The sequence below is a fragment of the Chelonia mydas genome, chromosome 1 (assembly GCF_015237465.2).
Source record: "Chelonia mydas isolate rCheMyd1 chromosome 1, rCheMyd1.pri.v2, whole genome shotgun sequence".
NCBI lineage: Eukaryota > Metazoa > Chordata > Testudines > Cheloniidae > Chelonia > Chelonia mydas.
The window spans coordinates 234276839-234293534 of NC_057849.1; the positions used below are offsets into that span (position 1 = coordinate 234276839).

At 43.3% G+C, this 16696-nt stretch overlaps 1 protein-coding gene across 1 annotated transcript in view; it reads right to left on the minus strand.

Annotated features, from left to right (window-relative positions):
- Nucleotides 1-16696, minus strand: part of PIK3C2G (phosphatidylinositol-4-phosphate 3-kinase catalytic subunit type 2 gamma) — a 275645-nt gene that overhangs the window by 118307 nt on the left and 140642 nt on the right. Inside the window, exons 18-20 of the mRNA XM_037916093.2 lie at nt 9598-9778; nt 2455-2562; nt 76-168 (exon numbers count right to left, since the gene is read on the minus strand). Of these exons, the coding sequence (XP_037772021.1) occupies nt 76-168; nt 2455-2562; nt 9598-9778 (382 nt within the window). The remainder of the gene's footprint in view (nt 1-75; nt 169-2454; nt 2563-9597; nt 9779-16696) is intronic.

Here is a 16696-nt window from a genome sequence, read left to right on the forward strand (position 1 = left end):
TTTCTTTTTCAATGAGTATTAAATTCACATTGTGTATACAAAATGAACTGGGGGTTAGTAGTATGAATAACCTACCTTAAAAATAACATTGATGTTTCTACTAAGTGTATCTGTATTGATGAAGGAGATTTTCAATGGAAAAGCATTGGACGTGAAATATGAACATGCCTTTAGAAAAAAACAATACAGACATAAAATTAAATATAGTGTATTATAGGCTAAAAGCAGTAGAACATTTCCCTGAGAAGATGTGACGTCTTGAAGTATTTATCAGCAGCACAGGTAACAAAAATAATAGTACTTGATATTAGAGATTGTTGAACTGGTTCAGAAAAGAAGAATCTCTGCTTCCTTTGACACTTTGCCCATCTCTACCATCATGTTCAAACTTATTTTTTATTTTCCCCAGGTCATTCAGTGCTACATTTTGGCTGGGACTGGAAAGACCAAAGTGATGCCAGGCAGACCCAATCAAAAGCTGAAATGCACTTGTGAACACTGCGATCTAAAGATTTTTTTTGGTCTTATTTTGTCAGTGGCTAGCCTGATCCTGCAATCCTTATGGAGGCAAATCACCCATGAATTTTAATGGGTCTCTAAGCCTGGGTGAGGAGTGCAGCAAATTCCAGTCATCATAACCTACATTATTTGGAGCCTATCTTAAACCTTAACTGTTGGCATCATATAGCGCCTTCCACCTGAAGACCTCAAAAGGCTTTTAAAACCATTAATGAACTAAGCTTTGAAACCCCTGTGAGTTAGGTGAGTATTATCACCACCACTATAAAAAGAGAAAAACTGAGAAAGACAAAGCAATGGCCTGCTTTTCAGAAATAATAAGCACCCCACAGCTCCCATTAAAATCAGCACTGGGTGTATGCAAGGGTGGAAAATGTGAAGAAAAATTATAATATAGACAGCTATATATTGCCTTTCATCCAGGGATCTCAAAGTATATTAGAAACATTACTTAAGCCTCTGTACACGCATGTGAAGTCTGAGAACTATATATTATACTATGTAACAGATGAATAAATTTGAGGCACAGATGGTGAAATCCTGACTGCACTGAAATCAACAGGAGTTTTTCTTCAGTGGGGCAAGGATTTCACTCAGAGTGACTGAAAGATTTTGCCACAGGTTAATGTACGATAATGCACCAGTGGTCGAGCTGGAAAAGGATCCTGGAGGCTTGACTCTTAGTTTAACCAGTTGACAATGCTGAAATGAATTATGGTTTGATTATTAGGAGTATTCTAAAAATGTTAGAGTTCATGAAATATAACATGCATTTCAGTCTAGTGGCTGCAGACAAAGAACAACTGATATAAGAAAATGAATACATACACATACATCAATCAAGATTTAATGTTAGTCAAGCCAATCTGGTGTGGTATCAATAGCTCAGTTGGATAGTTAGAGACCTCCCCAGTAGTCATTATTCCCGGAAAATCTGAAAGCAGTGAGAAAGAGTAAGCTTCAAAATTTTTCTGATTTTAAGTCTTCCACAATTGGCCCAGTCCAGCTGGGTTCTAAGAAGCTTCAGTTCTCACTGACATCAAGTCTGAAGAGCCATTACTGGGAGAGCCACAGGTCAAAGAAGGTTGAAGGGCTCAACTCCTCTCAAGATCAGGTCCATTGTGGGTTATGGGCCACAGAGCAAAATTACAGCGCAAAGTGCTGTAATTATAGAGCTATAACTTTAAAAGCCCCTCAGACCTGTACATATTATATTTTCCTTGTGGCTGGGTACGTCTTCCCCCAACAACACTGAATCCCCTGGTGTAACATTTGTATGTCATAATGTTGATAAAACATGAATGACACAGTCCTGGCAGTCTGGTCAATGAAGTCAAACATATGAAACAATACACAAGTTTCCTCCATTCAGCAATAGTTTTTAATAAGGATAACTTGCACAGGTAAGCACAGGCAGCTGAGTCTGCAAACATTTACCATGCAAAATCTCACAGGTTCAATGGGAGGAGGGCCGTGCTACAGCTAAGCACCCCTCATCTCCGAAAGCTGTCAGGTTCCAGGGAGGAAAAGCTGCCAGCAAGAATCTGCACTGGTGTGGCAGCAACCAGCTGCTGCTTCAGGGGGCACTTTTAAAGAAGCAGATACCCCATTCCCCTCAAAAGCTGCTTTGAGAAAAGCCGGGCTGGAACCATGCTAGTCACAATTTGGAGTCTCTCTTGCCACGCTGATGTTGTAAGGGGAGAGAGAAACACTTAAATCGGCAAATACCACCTCTCCCCCTAGCTGGGCTGAAGGCATCCCTAAAAATATCAGTCCTATGAATGGCTGCCTATGTGACCCCGTCTAATGCTGACTGTTAAAGGGGATACTCATATGTAAAGATTTGCAGGATCATGACCTAGTTCATACAACAGTTCATTCCCTAGTACTCATTACTCTAAAAATAAAATACTCTATAGAGTAAAATGGACTTACATCTGCATCTATGCCTCGTACAACAAGTGCAGGATTCAGGGGAAGCCGGCAAACATTTACCTCATGGAAGAACTGATTAAGTTTGTTGATTTCCATCTTTAGCACCTCCTGTGAGAGATCAATCATTATGACAACTTGAAACAACATCACAGCAGTTTTTTAATTGCCGACTCTCTTGCTATATTTTAATAAGATAGTGAATCAAATTTCTGGTCTTAGTAATATCAATGCAGCCTCATAAGAGTTAATGGGATGGCACCAGTGTGCAGTAACTGAGACTAAGAATTGTGATCATGGTCTGCGTCTGTGCCCTTGTTGTCTACAGTGTCCTCCTTGGGGGCTTTTTAGCTACGCACCTGTTGTTCTGAATAGCATTTTTTTTCTTGACATTTTTCTCTAACCAAGTTCACAATGGGTGGTTTATTGCTTCAGGACTGTTGCCTTGCCTCCCCTTGCTAAGTGTGGGTATGCCAATTACAAGGTTTGGGTTTTTCTGGCTTTACAGCCTCTTGATTGGTCTCTGAGGTCTAGCTGATGTACCAAAAAGGTGTCATACACATCTACTGCTTTCTTCTTACAATGGCACACACTCTTTCGCTCTGGCAAATCATTGTGTCTTTTTCTTCGAAGTTTGTTTAAGTGGGGCATTCTGGTTTTGTTTTGGTGTTGGTTTGGGTTTTTGTTTTTTGTTTTGTTTTTGTTTTCTTTTTCCTTGGCAGGATTTTAGGTGGGAAGGCTAAGACAGATACAGAGGCAGCAGTGGCAGTGACCCCAAGCACTGGAAGAGACAATGAAGATGACCAGGGATGTGGAAGCTACAGAATGTACATGATCCTGGAGCAAGGTACCTGAAAAGTGCTTCATTTGTATGAAGTGCTGCCTGATAGTACTGATGGATGAGAAGATCCAAGGCTTGGAGATGCAGGTGAAAACTATGGTTGAGTTTCAAAGGGGATTTGAGCAAATGATGGAACAAAGGAAAATGGAGGCTGAAGGGAAAAGCTAAGACTCGCAGATGAAAGCTGGACCGAAGAACTCAGTGGGGAAGACTTCTGGCTGAGGAAAGTGGCCAGTGGAAGCATGTGGCTACAAGAATCAAACCGAGGAAAAGACCGGATAGTTAAAGGGAACAGGTTTGCTGAGTTGGAAAATGAAGAAGGGGCAGAGCAGGCTGTAACTGAAGGAGGGAGGACAAGGAAGAAAGAAGAGCAGCTAGTCCTATAAGTCCTACAGGAAGAGGGGAAGAGCCAATGGAGATACCCAGAGTTCAGAGCCCCAGGAGGATACAGGAAGACTCGCAGAAGATTGCAAGGGAAAATAAAAGACAAAAGGACTCTCAGCCAGAAAGAACAGGAGAAACGCTGGAGAATCACACCATCACAAGGAAAAGGCAGGCCTACGTGACTGGTGACTCCCAGCTAAGAAAAACAGACAGGCCTGTCACCAGAGCTGATCCAGAGAACAGAAGGGTGTGCTGTCTTCCAGGAGCTTAGATACAGGATGTGGACCTGAGGCTGAAGAGGATCCTAATGGGAGCAGGAAAGAATCCACTGATAGTCCTTCATGTGGGAACAAATGATACTGTTAGATTCTCGCTGGAACATATCAAGGGAGAATCCCCAGGCTGGGGAAGACGCTTAAGGAAATGAAGGCTCAGGTCATCTTCAGTGGGATTCTGCCTGTCCCTAGAGGAGGAGAATGAAGGCAAGACAAGATTATGATGATCAAGAGACTCAGGCAGTGGTGCTATAAGGAGGACTTTGGGATGTCTGACCACTGGGAGGCAATGGGATGGACTCCACCTGAGTAGGGAGGGAAATAGACTTCTGGGATGGAGACTGGCACAACTGACTAAAGGAGCTTTAAAGTAGGAGTTCAGGGGAGATGGTTGGGAAATGCTCATGTAATCTCCATGCCTGATTCTAACATTGAAAGGGAGGAAAATCATGTAAGAAAGGAAACAGTAATGGAGAATGGACATTAAGAGGAAGGATAGTGCTGAAACCAGTCAAATAGGTGACACGGGCAGTAGAATGACTGTACCCAATTGGGCAAGGAACGTGGATGAAGCAAAGCAGCAACAATGAAGATGTTTGTACACCAATGTAAGGAGCCTGGGTAAGAAAATGGAGGAACTAGAGCTACTGGTGTAGGAACTGAAACCAGATATTATGGGGCTAACAGAAACGTGGTGGAATAGTAGTCATGACAGGAGTACAGGTATTGAAGGGTATGTGCTGTTTAGGAAAGACAGAAAAAGGCAAAGGTGGTAGGGTAGCCTTGTATATCAATGATGAGGTGGACTGTAAAGAATTTGGAAGTGATGGAATTGATAAGACAGTGTCTGTTTGGGCCAAAATCACTTTGGGGAAGAAAGCTCCTAGTGGTTCTCCTGGGATAGCGCTTGGGGTGTGCTACAGATTCCCAGGATCTGATTTGGATATGGAAAGAGACCTCTAATGTTTTTAATTAAATAAATAAATACTACTGGGAATTGTGAGATTATATGACACTTTAACTTTCCACATATAGAGTGGAGGACAAGTGCTACTACTAATAGTAGGGCCCAGATTTTCCTGAATGTGATAGCTGACAGATTTCTTCCCCAAATAGTTGCTGAACCAACAGGAGATGATTCCATTTTAGATTTGGTTTTGGTGAGTAGTGAGGACCTCATAGAAGAACTGGTTGTAGGGGACAACCTTGGTTCGAGTGATCATGAGCTAATACATTTTAAACTAAATGGAAGGATAAACAAAAAATAGACCTGCAAGTAGGGTCCTTGATTTCAAAAGGGTTAGCTTTAAAAATTAAGGCAATTAGTTAGGGAAGTGGCCTGGATCTGAATGTGGAGGAGGCTTGGAATTACTTTAAGTAGAAGCTGCCGAAGCTGTCTGAAGCCTGCATCCCAAGCAAGGGGAAACAATACTTAGGGAAGAGTTGCAGACCAAGCTGGATGAGCAAGCATCTCAAATAGGTGATTAAGAGAAAGCAGAAAGCCTACAAGGAATGGAAGATGGGAAGGGTCAGCAAGGAAAGCTACCTCTTGGAGGTCGGAAAGTGTAGGGATAAAGTGAGAACTACCAAAAGCCAAGCAGAGTTGGATCTTACAAAGGGAATTAAAACCAATAGTAAAAGGTTCTATAACCATATAAATAAGAAGGAAAGAAGAAGTGGGACCACTAAGCAGGGAGGATGGAGTGGAGATTAAAGATTACCTAGGGATGGCCCAAAACCTAAACAAATATTTTGTCTCAGTTTTTAATGAGGCTACTGAAGAGTTTAGGGGTAGTGGCAGGGTGCTTCATGGCAATGAGGATACGGAAGTAGAAATTACCACAGCTGAGGTGGAATTCAAACTCAAACAGCTTAATCAGACTACATCGGGGGGCCTGGAAAATCTCCATCCAAACATATTAAAGGAACTGGCACATGAAATTGCAAGACCAATAGCAAGGATTTTTAATGAATCTGTATACTTGGGGGTCATATCCTATGACTGGAGAACTGCTAATATAGTTCCTATTTTTAAGAAAAGGAAAAAAAAATAGATCTGGGAAACTATAGGCCTGGCTAGTTTGACCTCAACAGTATGCAAGATCTTGGAACAAATTTAGAAAGAGAAAGTAGTTAAGGACATAGAGGTAAACAGGAATTGGGATAAAATACAAAATGGTTTTACAAAAGACAGATTGTGCCAGACCAGCCTGACCTCCTCCTTTGAGAAGATAACTGATTTTTTTAGACAAAGGAAATGCAGTAGATCTAATCTACCTGGATTTCAGTAAGGCATTTGTACAGTTCCACATGGGAAATTATTAGTTAAATTGGAGAAGATGGGGATTAATATGAGAATTGAAAGGTGTATAAGGAACCAGTTAAAGCAGAAACAATAATGGGTCACACTGAAAGGTGAACTGACATGCTGGAGGGAAGTTACTAGTTGAGTTCCTCAGGGACTGGTCTTGGAACCAATCTTATTTAACATTTTATTAATAACCTTGGCACAAAAAGTGGGAGTGTGCTAATAAAACTGCAGACGACACAAAGTTGGGAGGAATTGCCAATACAGACGAGACCTGGAATATCAGACAAGATGATCTCAAAACTGGAGTAACACAAATGGGAAGAAATTTAATAGTGCAAGATCATGCTTTTAGGGACGAACAACAAGAATTTTTGCTATAAGGTAGGGGACGTATCAGTGGGAAGTGACAGAGGAGGAGAAAGGCCTGGGTATGTTGGTTGATCACAGGATGACAATGTGAAACGGCTGTGAAAAAGGCTGTGAAAAACGGCTAATGCATTCCTAGGATGCATCAGGCGAGGTATTTCCAGTAGAGTTAGGGAAATGTTAGTACCGTTATTCAAAGTACTGGTGAGACCTCATCTGGAATATTGTATGCTGTTCTGGTCTTCCAAGTTGAAGAAAGATGGAACAGGTGCAGAGAAGGGCTACTAGGATGATCCGAGCAATTGAATACCAATCTTATGAGAGGAGACTCAAAGAGCTTGGCTTGTTTAGCATAACCAAAAGAAGGCTGAGAGGAGATAGGATTGCTCTCTATAAATACATCAGAGGGATAAATACCAGGGAGGGAGAGAAATTACTGAAGTTAAGCGCCAATGTAGACACAAGAACAAATGGATATAAACTGGCCATCAGCAAGCTCAGGCTTGAAATTAGGCGAAGATAGAGGAGTGAAGTTCTGGAGCAGCCTCCCTAGGAGCAGTGGGGGCAAAAACTGGCTTCAAGACTGATCTTGATAAATGTATGGAGGGGATGGTATGATGAGACTGCCTACAATGACATGTAACTGATCTGCAACTGCTAGCAGCAAATATCTCCAATGGCCAGTGATGGGACACTAGATGGGGAAGGCTCTGAGTTACAACAGAGAATTCTTTCCCAGGTGTCTGGCTGGTGGGTCTTGCCCACATGCTCAGGGTCTAACTGATCAGCATATCTGGGGTTGGAAAGGAATTCTCCTGCAGATCAGATTAGCAGAGACCCTGGGATATTTTTTTTTAACCTTCCTCTGCAGCCCAGGGCATGAGTCCTTGCAGGTTTAAATTAGAGTAAATGGTGAATTCTCTGTAACTTGATGTCTTTAAACCATGATTTGAGGACTTTAGTAACTCAGCCAGAGGTTGGGGTCTATTATAGGAGTGGGTGGGTGAAGTTCTGTGGCCTGCACTGTGCAGGAGTTCAGACTAGATGATCACGATGGTCCTTTCTGATCTCAAAATCTATGACTAAGTTTTCTCTCTGTCTTTTTAAAATCCTTGAGTCCTTAGTAGAGGCAAAACAGAGTCCAGACTCTGACAACATCCAGTGATAGGTCTTAACTTTATTTGGCTCTCTGGTCTGTCTAGTTGAGATCTCAGCAAGAAAGAGTATAGCCGTCAGCTAAGTAACAATAATGGCTACTTCAGTAACCACGTGGGCTAAAGTTAGAATGTGCCTGAGCGTCATGCAAACTGCATATGTTGGAGGAGAAGTCTCCAAGCCCTTTGGAACAGGGGATACATCTATCTATTAATAGGTGTGATGTGGGAGGTGGGCAGTGCCTTCTTTGAGATGTTAAATACTCTCCGCTCCCATTGGCTTTGTTGAGAATTGAGAATGCTCAGCATCTCAAAGGAAGCACTTAGCATCTCCCAGAGATCTAACATTAAACTTTTAAAGAGACACTAAATACTAGAGGAGCGTGTCTCAAACTGGGGTCCGCAAGCCCCTGGGGGTTTCCAAGGGGGTCCGCAGGCCCTGCTAATCAACTCCTCCCCCTCAACTCCTCCCTCTCCCGCCCAGTGCCTCCTGCAAGCTAGATGTCTGGCAGTGCAGTGGGGCTAAGGCAGGCTTCCTACCTGCCCTGGCTCTGCGCCGCTCCCAGAAGCTGCCAGCATGTCCCTGAGGCCCTGGGGAACAAGGGGTCTTTGCACGCTGCCCCCATCGCGAGTGCTGACTCCAGAAACTGCAGCCAATCGGAGCTGCAGGGGTGGTGCCTGCGGGCAGAGGCAGTGCACAGAGACCCCCTGCCCCCCTCAGTCTCTTTTGGGAGCAGCCAGAGGTAAGCACAGCCCAGCTGGAGCTCTCACCCACTCCCACACCGCTACCCGCTGCCCCAGTCCAGAGCCCGCACCCAAACTCCCTCCCAGAACCCATCCCCCTCACCTCCTCCCACACCCAAACTCCCTCCCAGAGCCTGCACCCAAACTCCCTCTCAGAGCCCGCACCCCCTCCTGCACCCAAACTCTCTCCCAGAGCCCACACCCTCTTCTGAATCTCAACCCTGTGCCCCAGCCTGGTGAAAGTGTGTAAGGGTGCGGGGGGAGAGCGAGCGACGGAGGGAGGGTAGATGGAGTGATCAGGGGGTGGGGCCTTGGAGAAGGGGCAGGGCAAGGCCTGAGTGGGGAGGTTTGCGGGGGGGGGGGGGGGGGGGGGGCTGAAAATTTTACACCAAAATGGGGGTCCTTGGGTTGCTAAAGTTTGAGAACTGCTGCACTAGAGTCTTGAGATCTCCCTCCTATAAGCAAACTAAGTTCAAAAGGTAAACATTTTCAGAAGAGGTTTGGGCTTTACCTTGGTTAATAGATTGATGGATGTTGGAGACATCATCCTTGGCCACATTTAGTGACGTGGCTCAAAAGGTTATGGCTATTTTGATATGAATATGGGCCAAAGACATTAACTTGGCTCAGGTATTACAGCTCATTAAAAATAGTTTACAGTTGTGGCTGTGCCTTTACAAATACTTACATTATGATAGGCTTCTTGGTGACCACTATGCTAAGTATATAGACTACCACAAATGCTGAGGTGTTTATCTGCTTTGCCAAGGCAAACTGGAAGATTGGAGCGGTACCCACTGTATACGATTAAGAAGCTTAGCCTTGGGATTTACGCACATTTACTTGGGATTTACTAATTAGAGGGCAGAGTTTACATTCCTCCCACAAAAAGAAACAAACCAATAAATGTGTACATGAGTGCAGAATAGCACAAACTTTGGGGGACTTTTTATTCAAAATATGGAGCGATTTACTATAACAAAGGGCAATTTAAGAGATAGATGCTATCGCTTCAAAATTAAAAGTTATTTGTACAAAACAGAGGCAAACGAAAAAAAAGTCTTAACAAACCTGTTTTTTGGGGTCGCTGGCAGCCTTGACTTTTTCAGCAACATCTCCCAGAATTTTGATAAGTTTCCTCTCCTTAGAAAACTCATCACTTAAGGTTTTTCCTGTGCAGAATTGGACAGCAGCTAGTAGTTTCTGATACCAGCTTTTGAAATGAGCTTCATTCTGTGCATCCTTTAAAAGCCTGAAGGGAGGATGGAGAAAAAAGTTGTGTACCTAAAACTGATGTTTTTTTATACCACCTCTAACAAGAACAACGAACATACTCCAGACTAATCTGTATTTGGTGGCTTTGGGCAGTTTAACAGGAGAGAATGGAAAAATTGTTGTTTATTTGTTGGCAGTAGTCAAGTTTCATCTGATAACTAATGAGATTCCAAGAGTGTAAAATCGATAGGAACCTGCTATTTCTTATTGCCATCCACAGAGCAGTTCCTGACTTGCTTCTTATTTCTAAAAGAAACATTTGTCAGAAGAATGTATTTTCTACTTTCTTTTGTTCAGTTTTATACATATACACACACAATACCCACCCCAGCAACTTCACATGTGCACAGACTTTGCATACAGCGGATACATTTTAAAAGTTCATACTGGTCTTAAAGGTGCTACCAGTTTCAGCTGTATTCACCATTTTTAAGTGCAGGAATATTCCTGAAATCCATAAAACCTCTAAATCCTGAGTTAACTTTTTAAGTGCATCCACTGCATCCATCTCTTCTTTGTCAGAGGTGGATCCAGACTAAAAACCCAGTTCTGATTCTGATGAACTTTGGGGAAGTTTTATGACTTGAGTCATCATCAACATGTCTTGACTAGGGGGTGGGGTAGCGTAACAGGTATATTAATCTTTTGAGCCTCATCCAATTTTCTCCTCCATCCACAGCCCTGTCCACATGGGGAAAAATATGCTTTTTGCAATTGAATTTATTTAACTCAATTGGAAACCCCCACGCCCCTTCACCTTTAACATCCAAGTAGAGACAGTTCAACACCTTTAAGATCATTTGAGCTGGTCTTAGTGTATGCTAGTTCAACTGAAAAAAAAAGTCTTCTTTTTGTCAGCCTGTGTAGATATAGAGCTCATTTGTCATCAGCTTTCTGCCCATCTCCTGGTTTGTTCTTCTACCCCTCTATAAGCAGCATTAGACCACTCCCAGCCTCATGATCCTCCCACAACCCCACCCCCAAAACATCCCATTCTGCCATTAATCCTTCCTGATCCCCAAACTAACTTCCCCAGCTGACCTGGCCACTGAACCCTAAGAACAGCTTTAGTTATCTAAGGTTGTCCACCTGAAACCTAGCAAGTTTAAGAGTTAAAGGAAACAACATGCATACACATATTAATAGGACACACATTAGCAGAGAAAAGATTTTACTGCACAGATGGCAGAACATAAATTGGGGCTCCCCAACGCACCTTAACTCTGCCCCTTTTTGTCAATGTGCTACAATAAAGCTACTACAGCCAAGCATTTATATATGTTGTGCCTGAAATCTGTGTTCAGATTTAACTGAATAAAAGTAGAGTGTAAGGATTTTATGTATTTTTCCCTGCTGACTTTTTTTGTTCTCTTTGTTGCCTTTTATGAAGACAATTGCTCCCCTGGAGCTTCCTCTGCCACCCAGAGAAAGTGACAATTCAATACAGAATAATATCACCTGCTGGTTTCTGACAAACCTTCCCAATAAGCATAAAGAATCTGAATTTTTACAGGTTTGTAAGCACTGCAAACACTGAAAGTACCTGTAGTGTTCTGGTAGTAACGCCTAGACACGTAAGAGAGGAGATACGAGAAGTAAGTTTGTCATCTTCTCTCCCCCCGGAAGTTGGAAATGACACTTCTTAGTACAGTCTATTGCAAACAAATAATTATATCCTGGGTTGAACGAGAATATGAATTGTCAGTTCACTGTCTTGTGGGAGATGAATTCCAGCATACAGACGGACTCCACACTCTTAGTGGCAGAGCTTCTGTTCCAATCCTCACTCACTCTAACAGCTCATGCATTATGACTGATGCCATCTAGAGTTGCTGAGGTTCAAAACCTAGTGTGACTTAGCACAGTTGTAACCGGAACAGATATTTCTTGAAACCACTGTCCGTGCTGAACAGCAAAACCATTCTAGCCCAGTTCTAGCAGAACTGTTCTTGATCATTGTTTTTTGAACATGACTGTTGCTGGTGCAATTCAAGCTGTTGTGCAGACTCAACCTGACTCAACTATAGCAATGTAAAGAAGCAAACATGTCATTTCTAGCTTACCTAACTCACAGGAGGTGAAATTCACCCTTTCCACAAAACCAGAGTAAATCACTTTTGTGTGAGTAACAATACTGGGCTGAAGCAGGGTATTATATACTCCTGCAGGTATATACAGTTAAAAGTTAGGAAATGCCAGCATTAAGGATGGCTGTTCAACCTTTAATTTCGGCTCCCTCATGCATATGCATTCTGATATGCATTGGGGGGGGAGGGATAGCTCAGTGGTTTGAGCATTGGCCTGCTAAACCCAGGGTTGTGAGTTCAATCCTTGAGGGGGCCATTTAGTGATCTGGGGCAAAAACTGGGGCTTGGTCCTGCTTTGAGCAGCGGGGGTTGGACTAGATGATCTCCTGAGGTCCCTTCCAACCCTGATATTCTATGATTCTATGATACAGTCTTTAGTTACATCATTACATACTATTTTTTTCCTACAGAACAACTGCTGTCAGGAACTGTGGGCTTTAGTTCCCTTAACTCAGCCTGGGGCTAGCCAGCTCAGCCCTTAGCCTGATTAATGAGCCCAGCTGGGCGGCTGCAGAATCACTTGACTGACTGGCCCGCAAGATTGGATACAAGGAGCCAACAGATCTGCATTTCAGCTCAGGCCCCTGACACCTGCTTCATTCAGTGCACAGGAGAATAAGTGCTCGTTCACTGATCATCATGCAATGTTTTGTTTTTTCCTCATTGTTCAAAGGCCTTATTTACTGCACACTATTCAAATCCTGCTCTGTAAGACAGAATTATTATTTCCTCAGAGGTTTTTCTCTGGTGCTCATCACTATAGTATGTAAGTGCTTCACAAACATTAATTAATTTATCTTTCAAAATGCCTGTGAGGTAAGGTGGTATTTCTATTCCCATTTTACCAACTGGGAACAGAGGCTGAGAGGCATTAATTTCCAAAGTGTCTGATAATTTCGAAAGTCCTATTTGAGATGCCTAAGGCCTGATTTTTCAGAGAAATTTGCATTTTATAGCACTTTATTTGTTCAGAGCACAGCTTCCATTGACTTCAGTTGCAATTATGAATGCTCAACAGTTTTGCAAATCTCAAATCACGTGTCTCGAGTCAAGCACTCAGAAAACGAGAAACAGGTGAAAGTGAGCCAGTACCAGCCGGTACTGCATACTGGTCAGAACCGGCCCCGGCCCATACCCAGCCCACATTAAAGCGCTGCCACTTTAATGTCCCTGCCCCTTTTGCCTCCCCTCTCGGGGGCCCTGTTGGTAGGGTCTGTACCAACAGGGCCACGGATGGAAGGGGGTGGGGGTGGGAGCAACAGTGTTAAAGCCCTGCCGTGGCAAAGGACCCTGGAGCGCTTTAACGTCCCTGCCCATTTTGCCCCCCCCCCCAGCCACTGACGGGTGGTGGGGGGAGGCAAAGGGAGCAGCTGCCCTAGGGCCGGCAATTTAAAAGGGCCGGGGGCTCTGGACATCGCTGCCACAGCAGTGGCATCCAGAGCCCTGGGGACTTTAAACCAACACGGGAGCCCCTGGCCATGTGGGCCAGGTGGCCTGAAAGGGCTGGCTGGGGGATGCTGACCCCCCCTCCCAGCCCCGCCCCTTCCATCCGAGGCCCCGCCCCTTCTGGGGACCAGAGCCACCCCAGCCCCATACTGGTAAGTGTCCTGACTTACTTTCACCCCGGTTTTAGTAACTTGCCCAGCATCCCATAGGAACTCCACAGCAGAGGTAGAATCCTGTTCTCAACATTCAACGGCCTTAACTATGAGATTGTCATCTCTTTGCAGTCCCCTGCCCCAGTACAACAACTAGTACACACAGTCCAACTAATGCGACAAATGAGGAAGCGTCCTTCTTTTAATACACACAACCTTGACGCATTCCCTGAGCACGGTCCATCCTGGGTACTGAAGGAGGCAGGGGCCATGTGGAAAAATATAGTATGTGAGGGAGTCTAAGGGTATCTAAATTAGTGTAATCTACATGCTGAATGGTCTGGAGCACTATAACTTATACCATTTTAGAATTCTTTATACCCACTTACACTTGTTTCTGAATTTAGCCCTGAGAGCATAAATCATATGAATTCAGCTGTCCCTTTTTCTTATGGTATCAATTTAAAGAAACTATGAAGGCTACCTTCTCCTGTATGAAATATTCCTTTTGGGATTCAGTGACCTTTGTTCTTCTTAAATACACAGCACTGAGATACCTTTCCTTTAATGAATCCGTGATTTGGAATTCATTAGAACCAGGAAAAGCAACTTTTTCTATCTTAAATAGAGAGACTTCCTGTATAGGAAAGATCAACCAATTTGATCCATTTTTAGTTTCTCATTAAGGCCAAGCTCCAGGAGAACTAAACTCTAATAATCTTAGCACACGCACGTACTTGACAAATGTTTTCTTTTAAGTTGAAAAAGGATTTAGGACCAGATTCCAGCTGCTCATGCATAGGCCGGAGGTGAGGGGAGGAACACAGAGGAGAGGGGAAGAGCAAAAATTTTGATACTTGTGTTTTGTGAGCCCAAACTGGGCAGGAAGGTGGAGCAGCTGTCATGATCATTCCCTCCACTTCTGCAACAGCTGGAGGCCAGTACTGGAGGAGAACACATGCTGCACAGTTTCAGCACATGGCAGTTGCAGAAATGGAGTCTGCCCCTCTTTACCGTATCTCTTCAGAGAGATTCTGTTCATCTCAGTGCTCTGCTGACTAAATACATCCAGGAACTGCAGCTCAAGCAATGCAACTCCCAACCACTCACTCCTCACAGATGTGCTTTTAAAAGCCACTGTATTGACCTTAATTTTCAAAATGATTGGAATTAACTACATTTGACTTTCATCTTCATTTTATAAAAACAAAACAAGGTGGATCTCAAAGGTCAGCCTTTAATGTAATGACTCATTCTGGGTTTTGCTGTAGTGTTTACTCTGCAACTGAACAAATAAGCAATTGCAATTCTGTCTTCACTGTCACCAGGCCCACACATCCCCACACATCCACTGCAGTCTGAGAACCAGGCAGAGAAAGGAGCAGCTGTGCCCTGTGAAATCACAGGATGAATATAATCATCAAGACACGAATGACACTTCCAAGACACAACTGGACACACTAATAGCTGTTGTCCCAATAGGAATGCACTATAATTAGAATGACTCAAAGTCAGGAATTGTGAAGCAAGGAAACACTCACATTTAGCCTCTGACGTTTGCTTCAGAATGCTGCATATTAGAACTAACCCTGGAATCTTGCTTATATTCCAGGCCGGCAATCCTGGAACATAGGGGTCTTGTGGACCAGCAATAGGAAAACAGATGAAAATCTCCTTCTATGGATGGGCTCTTCTCCAATCTCCAGATCTCTTACTTTGATACTTGACTTTGACCAGAGCAAGACAGGTGGTTTTAGACTCACTGTCAATAGATCACAGGCTGGGGAATATCACAAGAAGGCTAAGAGAAGAAGGACATTGACTTGAAGTTCAATGATGTGGTAAAGGAGAGTAAGAATTCCCAAATAGCCTACTATGGGGTTGCAGGCCCTTAACGGATATAAGGGACAAGAGAGACACAATCTGCCTGAAGTTCATAAGTGAGGCAGGGTTGGTAAAACTTCTAAGAGCCCTAGACAGTGATAAGGAAAAATTAATGTTTCTATTTAATAAGCTGGTTTGGTGTATCTACCCATATATCCACTGTATATACCAGCACATACTCTATGCATACGCAATAAAACATGATAAACACTTCCATTTTCAAAAGTGATGAGTGATTTTGGGTGTCTCAGTTGATGAGAACTTAAAAAGACCTGAGTGTACTCATACTCTGAAAACCCTTTAAAGTGCTCCAGATTGGGCACTTGAAAACCAAGGCACCCAACATCACTAGTCACTTTTGAATATTTTGACCAAGGTATTATTCATGTTTCATTGTAAATATACAGATTACTCCTGTTTCTCTAATCCTCTGTTTTATTCAGCTGGAAGCAGGCAGAGTCACAGAAGGAAAGGACATTACTGCAGGACTCCAAGGCTTAGTATAGCAGTGAATGCTTTTAAATGATGTCATCACACAGTCCCCAGTATTTGTCAATAGGTTAGCATGGAAAATGGATGTTTCTCCAGAGGGGTATGGGCCCTGTGTCTAAGGGAGGCACCCACCTTGGTATATACACGTATGTCCTGCAACACTCTCAAGATACCATAGAATCATAGAATATCAGGGTTGGAAGGGACTTCAGGATGTCATCTAGTCCAACCCCTGCTCAAAGCAGGACCAATCCCCAATTTTTGCCCCAGAGCCCTAAATGGCCCCCTCAAGGATTGAACTCACAACCCTGGGATATCTTTGATGTTCTCAAAATGCATCAAGCTATGGCATATGCACATGCACAAAACATAAGAAAAGAAAGAGCAATATGATTTTTAATGAGAACCCAGGAGAAAATATTTTAGGCTGCTAGGAGGCACGGAGGAGAGTCAGGATGTGGGGTGGGGTTGAGCAGTGGGGATGAGCTCTAGGTCTAAATACGGTATTGTTAAATCCCATTGCAGGTTGCTCACAGACGTTAGAATCAGAGATGTGACAAATAAGTCACAGAAATGTAATACCTGCAGCACATCTGTGAAGGGCAGTGAGGAAGAGTGGGCAACTCACTGCTACTAATTACCCAGTTGCAAATAAAATATTTAAGATTATACTATTAGTTTTTCCTTTTTCTCTCCTGAAGGAAGGCTGGATTCCACAAGGTTCCTTTCCAGCTAATTACAATTCTGCACACCCTGCCAAAGATAACAGGAATAATCCCTTTGATAATGGTATCAACATAGCATACGTTATATAGAAACTATAGATTCTAAAGA